At 41.7% G+C, this 8708-nt stretch overlaps 1 protein-coding gene across 1 annotated transcript; it reads left to right on the forward strand.

Moving 5' to 3' along the window:
- Positions 1–997: 997 nt before the first annotated feature.
- On the forward strand, positions 998–8708 carry LOC105622845. The gene is made up of 7 exons (XM_012204256.1): positions 998–1477; positions 1721–4547; positions 4812–4932; positions 5048–7129; positions 7550–7736; positions 7810–8058; positions 8151–8708. Exons 1-7 carry the CDS (start codon positions 998–1000, stop codon positions 8706–8708), a joined length of 6504 nt encoding a protein of 2167 aa, XP_012059646.1.

The raw sequence follows: 8708 nt of genomic DNA on the forward strand, positions 1-8708 counted from the left end.
CTTGATATACATATAATCTGAACAAAAAGTTTATATTTTTATCTTATACGACAAAATTAATTAATACGAAACTAAATGCGCTGTCATGGACAATAGAATGCATCATCGAATATAAATATATTCTATATATTATATTTTTTACGTACATATGTATACAATTTTGTGCAATTACGGATATGATAATGATATCTCGATAAAAATCGAGATAAGTAACATTTTTTATGTAACTTTAACGTTTTATTACATTTGATGTTTCAGTTGTGATTCGACGCAATTATCCGTAGTAAATTAATTTTTACAACTTTTGTGCGTCACGTAATTGTTGATGCTACGTAATCGGTGGAATAACATAATGCATACCAAACGACTGTCAGTATTTTCTCATCTCACCAAGAGTGCATTAACGCTTTTGTATTTATGGAAACGTCATAAGGCAATTGACACAGAATGGACTAGAATTTTCCAATCGGCGTCATCGTGATACTTTACTTGGCGCGACCTCGAACATTTTCCTTATGTACGATAGTCGTCGCACGCGTGTCACACAAACGATTCCGTCGTCATCGTAAATTCGATGCATTATTAGTGTCGTTACGTAAGATTACTTTGCACATAATCAAAAATTTACTCGATGTCTATTACCTCGGGGCTTTTTACGCTTGTTTTTTCCCAACGTCAACAGTCACACTATAGCATCCTGTCATAATAGAGATAATCAACAATTAAAATCAGATTAATCGCCATGCGCGTTCTCTTCATGGAATAGTCTCAACGATTCGCGCAGAATATTGAGAATCCTTCGTGAATCACCCTCCCCTCTCAACACGGAACATCGTGTACGACGACATTCATTCTCACATCTGAGTCACCTGAGAACCCACCCGTTCGCCGCGCAATAATAAATAATCTCGCCTTTTCTTTTTCTTCCAACTTTGGCAGTCGGCAGTGATTAATAATACCTGATGTTGTACTGTTTGCAGAGACCCATACTGTGGCGATGACAGACCCACAGCTGACCAATAATAATAACAACAATAACAACAACAACAACAACGATGGCGAGCCAAAGTACCTACACAAGAAATTCAAGAAGATGGCGACGACTGAAGTTGCGCCGAAAGTCGTTGAGGAGGGCACGGCAAACAACGTCATTTCTGACGAGGCACCAAAGCGAAAGGACGACAATAAGGACGGCAAGGAGTTATCGAAGGAACTCGGCAACAAACTCGAACCTTCGTCGGAGTCGACAGGGGGAGTCGAGCCCACCGCTGAGTCTCGAAAGAGCGGCAGCTACGCGTGTCCTTTCTGCCCGATGACGTGGACCAAGCCGAGTGTCCTTCAAAAGCACATCAGGGCGCACACAAACGAACGACCGTATCCGTGCGTGCCATGCGGAATTTCCTTCAAGACCAAATCAAATCTGTACAAGCACTGTAGGTCGCGCTCTCATGCACACAAGATGGAGAAAGGAGAGAAGGTACTCTATTGATTAAATTAATAAAATCTAAATAATTTAACGGCCTTTGATAAAATCTTAATATTACATAAAAGAATTAATAATGTAGTTGCCGATTAGTACAGACATTTAATCTTTAATAAGGCATTTGCAACTTTCTTATGTTAAATAAATATCATTTAGTTCACTCATTAAGCAATTCAGCATTATTATAAGTTTCGATGTTTAATTAACATGCGGCAATCTATAACATTTTTTTCGCAGGTATCCGAGGATTCCGACATAAGTCTGTCGGATAGCGCCAGTAATGGTACTGGTACACCACCGCCGCCGCCAGCTTCGACGCCCACAACGGCAACGACGACAGTATCCACTGCTGTAGTAAAGATCGTGAAAACCGGCAAGATCTACAAGCCAAAGTTTCAAGCCCGAACAGCATTGCAGTGCGTGAACAGTGACACAGAAACGTCTTCCTTATCGCCCAATTCTTCTAACAGTTCCTGCTTGTCTTCCTCCACAAATACTTCCACTTCCAATTCTGTTAAACCTAAGGCGGAGCAATTACAGGAGCATATCGACAAGATTATTACAGACAATCAGGCAATCGTCGACGCAGTGGATCCATGTCTGCACAAACTAATACATCGCCAACAGAGCCTAGTCGAGACAAAACAGTCATTTGAACAGCAGCCGTTAAACTTGTCTTCCGCAGAGGAGACCTTGAACAACAGAAAGCGTTGTTACAGCGATAGTTGTACTCAGGAAGCGAAAGATGAGCTTCCGGATAGCTCAATCATCAAGGATCTCCTTTTAAAAACTCGCGGTTCTATGAATGGACCAGTAATGGAGACTGCCGTAGAAAATTTTGTCTGTCCCACTTGTAACATCCCCTATACTAGCATAGACAATTTAGAGGCTCACCGCAGATATTACTGCAAAGGTATTGACAATTCTCGAAAAGGAACCGATTATCATGCGGACTTAGAAAAACGAGATTCTGATTTCGATGTAAAATCTGCTGATTATTATAGCACCTTGCAACCGTTACCCTCGCCGGGTCCTCTACTAGGTAACACCAGACTAGTCGACGCGTATGCTCCACCTGCTAAGAAGCAAAGAACGGAAACTGTGCCGACTAGTTTAAGATCGCTAGAGGAGCTTAGCAAGTATCCGCGTCCAAACTCGCTGCAGATGTTTGGTGGTGAAGTGAGGATTCTCGACAATACGGGCGAAGTAACAAAAACGATGAGAATCGAGCCACGACAAACAAATTCGCCCACGAACGAGCACGTTGTCAATAGCAAATGCATGAACTCGGAGACGGCATCGATAGTAGTGAAATCAGGACTTCATTCTGGTGGTACCATGATGCATAAACCGCCGGAAACATCGGCTAGCACGTCCAATTCCTCCATATCTCTGCCCAACGCACCGAAGATATTGGCGCCCATTATACCAAACATATCAACCCCGAATATAGCGCCTACTATGTCCTGTTATGACTACTTGGAGTCGCACCTCAACCCGCTGACGAGCATCACTGCCTACAATCCGTTGACTTTGCCGCAAGCTGGTATTACAAGTATCCTCCATGGCGGAAAGGTGATACCTTATGTACCTGGTATGCCCGGACCACATACTTTGACCGGTACGCCGACTATAGACATATCTCCGAGTATAACGGCTGGCGAAGCCGGTTATAAAGTGATACCGGGCTTACCGGGCCTACATATGATACCTCAGCCACTTGACCTGGCTAGTTCAGTGAAGGTACAGTCCAGTACGGTGCCTGGTATGCCCAGTCCGTTGTCGGGACACGTTCCTTCCTTGCTAGATCAGCCTCTGGATTTGGCTAGTCCGGCGAAGGAGTCGATGAAGATCAGTTTTAAGATACCTAATGGCGATGGTCTGAAGAGCGGCTTGACCAGTCCCAAAGTTCCTAACGTCAAGGTCGAAACTTCGACAGACAAGTATCGCACGAGGATGCCGTCAACTCTCACCGGTGGAGAGACTGGCAAAGCAGAGCTCGATCGTCATATCAAAAATAATACGGCCGTAAAGTACAGGAGTATAGAGAGTCCGCGAGAGAGGAAGGATTTTACATATGACAAGAGTCCAAAGTTGGACAAGACTTTTAGTTATCCAAATGGCGTGGATCCCACAATTTCTTCGAACTCTTATAACAAGATGAGATACTCGCCCAAGACCATTTCGGAAAACAAAAAGAGATCATCGAATTGGGGTGTCAGTGAAGTTGATGCTGGCAGAGCACTCCCGATAGATACGTATACTGCAATCTCTAAGTTAGACCTACCTGTTCACGAGAACGGTCGATTAAAAAATAGTGTCTCTTCGGATACACGTGGATGGATTAAAGTCGCGGATGGATACGGCGCATTCAACGGCGCTAAGATAAAGGCCGACAATGCGTCATCGGTAATACTTGTAAATTTAGATTCTTCCAAGACAGAAGTGCCAACGAAAACTTCCGTAGAATTAATTGTTAAGGACAAACAATCCGAGGCCAAATCGCCGAAAAGCGGCGACGTCGTTAAAGAAACAATTAATGCTAATAAGTTTTTGAGACCCACATCTCTACCGTTGAAACCCGGCACGTTTACGCCGAAGAAGCATCACGGGATCACGCCTACAGCGAATACGCTTCCTCTCATCAGTCCGGAGACTCCGCGACCCAAGAAGTCGTATGGACAACTATATCTAAATGGGCATGCTTACACATATCTAGGTCTTAAGTGTTCCACCAGGGTGTTTTATTGTACCTTGAATCGACCGCAGCCAATGTATGTTACACAGCAGCACGGTCTGTCGATGTACTCCAATTGGAAGATATGCAAGGAGGCACCACCAGATGTGGATATGGCACATTACGACTCTCGACATAGACCTCTCAATTACACGACCGCTTGGAAGAAACAAGAGGCTATTTTAACACACTCTTCGCAAAGACCAACCACTCCCACCAGTCCGGACAGCGGATTGGAGAGTGACATGCAGGAGAAGACGAAAAGGGTGAAGATATTTGATGGAGGTTTTGAGAGTAACGAAGATTACACCTATGTGCGCGGAAGAGGTGAGGAATGTTTAAATGTTACATTTTTCAAAATAAAACAAAAATTTTGAACAATCTCCAAATTTGCTTAACGCCAAATTTTCTTATTCTAAAATTAAAATATTATTTTATTTTATTTTATTTTATTTTATAATGAAATATAATTTAATTTATATTTCTATCTATCTATTAATCTAATTTATTTCAATTTTTATTAATAAGACTTTACAGCTATAAACTAATATTGTAAAAATAAATCTTCAATTATTTCATATATTACTTAAGGACGAGGACGTTATGTCTGCGAAGAATGTGGTATTCGTTGTAAAAAACCATCTATGTTGAAGAAACATATCAGAACACATACGGATGTTAGACCGTATACTTGCAAGCATTGTACCTTTAGGTAAGTTGATGTTCTCAAATATTACAGCAAGAATAACCATTTATATTTCTAACTTTATTTATAATTTATAAATAAACATTGATAATCTATCTACGGAATCATTTTTTTGCAACAGTTTCAAAACAAAGGGTAATCTCACGAAACATATGAAGTCCAAGGCTCATTACAAAAAGTGTGTGGAATTGGGCGTAGTACCAGTTCCTACAACTGTCTGCGACGAAAATATCGACAAGGAGGCTATCGCGCGATTAGCTGCTGGTGGTGGTAACACGGAAGAATCCTCAGAGGAGGAGGAAGAAAGTGACGGAGAAGAAAGCGAGGAATCAGGCAGCGAGGAGCAAGAAGCAGCACAAAGTCTACTCAGTCTTTCACAACGTAACACGTCGAATAGATTGCCGGGCTTGTTGCCTTCTGGTAGACCCACAACGTATCCATACACGTTAACTTTACCAACGACTTCCACGGTGAGCATCGCGTCCACTACCGCGGTTACGTCTACCATCAGTCAAAGTGTCACCACGCAAGAAACAACTTTGATCCAAAATGAATTATCGCATCGTTATTACTTCCCATCAAACCGAAATACTAATCAAACGATAGAAGAAACGAGGATCAGTGTCATCCAATCGTCAAAGAAAGATGATTCTGACTTTGAGATTGAGGAAATCACTGAAGTCACGGAGTCACGTCATCAGCTGTCGCAGCCCATGGATCTCACGACGAAGCAGACCACTCAGGTGTTGCCCTCGCCGGTCCCGCGAAGAGTTAGACACGCGGACATTCTGACACCCGTTTCGGAGCCGGTCTTATTGCAGACGATAGTCCAGACGATGGAACGGCTGCCTATACAGGGTAGAGAATGGAAACCGGATGCGGAGGGCCACATGTTGCAGGCCTACCTCACGGAGAGACATGTGATGGACAGCAAAATTAAGCAGCAGTATCGTGTGGGAAATACCAAGGACAATAAGCAGATACAAGAAAGAGATATTTACCTACGTCATCAGGATCAAAATAGATCCAGGCACATAGATTCCAACGGTATTCCAACGGTGACGTATACCGATCCTAGTAAGATGCAGCATACCGTTACGGAAACTAGGATTAAACCAATGACGAAGCATACTAGTGACGACATTAAGATGGAAATTAGGGAGAAGATTTATCAGAATAATATGGCAATGGAAAGACGAACATTCGATTACGAGGCTATTCACAAGAATAAAGAACAGACTAATCGTATCGTTTCTGATCGTGAAAATTTTGAGCTTGGTCTAACTAACGGTCCCGCTAGCACAAGACCAAGTATTGAGTATGGCCTAGCAATGACCAGGAATAATTCGATCGAGAGACCGAACTGTTCTATAGTACCTGTTCGCAACACATCCAGTATTGATTGTCATTCACCGAAATCTTTAAATATGGACGTCCCGAATAACCGACCACAATTGATGCAACATATGAACAATGACATTGACAGAAATTCCATGTTCAACGCGATGAAGATGGTGAGTGAAATGGAAAGACCTAGGGAATGCCATCCTGTTGGTCACGAAGTAAGATCTGCTAATCACGAGATGAGAATCGCGACTAATGATATTCGAATGCAGAATCATAGTCCACGAAATCTCGATCTAAGGCCGCCTAGTAGAGAGATCAGAACGCCCGGTCAAGAGTACAGAACACAGAATCAGGAATTGAGGCTACCGAGTCAACAGGAGTACAAGATACGCGGACAAGAGATGAGACCACCTAGCCGTGAGTACAAACCGTCGTTCGTTCACGATATGCAAGTTATTCAGGAGCTTATGCCATCGGCAAACATGGAAATCCGGCAAGCAAATCCAGATAATAGACCGCCAAGCCGTGATATGAGAGCTCTCGCGGAATACAGAACGCATACGCAAGATCCACGTGCCAATTATGAAATATTACAGCCTATACACGAACCATCCAAGTCGCAGAACGTAGACGCGAGAAGCACGTCACCACAAAAAGTACGAATTCTTTATTATGATACGAAACACACTGCAGACATGATTAAACAAAATGCATTAGATAGCATGAAACACGCGGTAGTCGGAAAGATAGTCGTCGGTGGGTCAGATTTTCAATCGCCTTCACCAAATACAGTAAACGCGAAACCGCAAGCGGAATTTCTACAACCGTCGAGTGGACCCGCGCCTAACTATGTCAGGTAGGAAATTATTTTCTCTTACTATTTGTTTGATGCATAATGTAAATAATATTATTTGATGTTGCTTTAGAAATACATTAAAGTACTAATACTAATTTAATATATATCTCTAACGCGACATAGAGTAATACATAAAAAAATAAGCTGAAAATATAGAATAAAATTTTTCCATATAATGCTTTGTTTTTGAGAAAATCAACTAAATATTTACCGGATACGTATGCATTTAACTATGTTTTAATTCAAGAGTCTCGTACGCTATTGCTGCTCGTATTTGTATTCATAAATACTCTCAATGTCACAACTCGAAATGTCACGAACTGTATATAATATATATTATAATAATATTTAAATTTTCTTCGTTAGAATTATCAAAATAATTTTAATTGTAAAAGTTTAAATTATGAAATATGATTACAGTGTCACAGAAGATGGTAGGAGTGTATGTGGGATTTGTAATAAGGTGTTCAGTAAGCCTAGTCAATTACGGTTGCACCTCAACATTCATTATTTTGAGCGGCCATACAAATGCGAAAACTGTGCAGTTTCCTTCCGGACTAAAGGCCACTTGACGAAACATGAAAGATCCGTTTCCCATCACAATAAGGTAAACGACGAATCAACTTTATTTCCATCGAGCAACGTTATATCTTTTAGCATGAGTGTTATTGTATTATTAGGTCAGTATGACTTCTACGTTTGGTGCAGCGACTACTAGCAATCCCAGACCTTTCAAGTGTACAGATTGTAAGGTAGCATTCAGAATACATGGACATTTGGCCAAGCATCTTCGCAGCAAGATGCATATCATGAAATTAGAATGCTTGGGCAAACTGCCGTTTGGAACATATGCAGAGATGGAAAGATCTGGCATCAATTTGAATGATATCGATACTACAGACTGTGATAATAGTCTTAATAGTCTGCAGGTTTGTAGTAATGAAATCATAATTACGCGTGGTTTTTAAATTTAACAAAGAAAAAAACATCACGATAAAATGAACTTTTTTATCCTCGACAGATATTGGCTCAAAGATTAGGCGAAAAGGATCCGGCGAAAATCGTGCAGTGGGATTCGGAAACTCTGCCCGGACCGGTCGTGAGTGGCAGTGAGACTTCATCAGATGAGGGTGAGCCTATACCGCAGCACGCACTTCATGCAACATACGTGAAAGCGACAACGGACGCAGACATTTCTCGACCATATCACATGTCAATCGTCCCCGAGAAACCGAAAGCCATTAACGACGTTCGCCTTCGCAGTCCTCAGTTCAATCAGCATAGACGTGATTATTCTGTTAAAGAGCAGCGATCAATTTCGGTAGTCGTTTCGGAAGACGCAAGATCGGAGGACAGTTTATCGTACAAGTGCCAAGTTTGCCCCGTATCTATGCGTACTGTAAATGAGTTACAGGTACACTGTTTTGTTGAACATAATATTGGGACGGATTCTAGTACAAATATTCATGGAGATAGAAGTGCGGGTAAATGTAGGGAAAAAGAGAATACTCAAAAAAGAATTATGGAGGAATCCGTAGTGAAGGAAGATCACAAAAGACAAAGGATAGAGGATACATAG

The sequence above is a fragment of the Atta cephalotes genome, assembly GCF_000143395.1.
Source record: "Atta cephalotes unplaced genomic scaffold scaffold00049, whole genome shotgun sequence".
Taxonomy (NCBI): Eukaryota; Metazoa; Arthropoda; class Insecta; order Hymenoptera; family Formicidae; genus Atta; species Atta cephalotes.

Bases quoted from the DNA above. Each gene is read 5' to 3' on its own strand.
- LOC105622845 (XM_012204256.1), top strand. From the start codon at position 998: ATGACAGACCCACAGCTGACCAATAATAATAACAACAATAACAACAAC. The intron at 4,933-5,047 runs GTAAGTTGATGT...TTTTTGCAACAG, and splicing joins TGCAAGCATTGTACCTTTAG to TTTCAAAACAAAGGGTAATC. The intron at 7,130-7,549 runs GTAGGAAATTAT...ATATGATTACAG, and splicing joins CCCGCGCCTAACTATGTCAG to TGTCACAGAAGATGGTAGGA.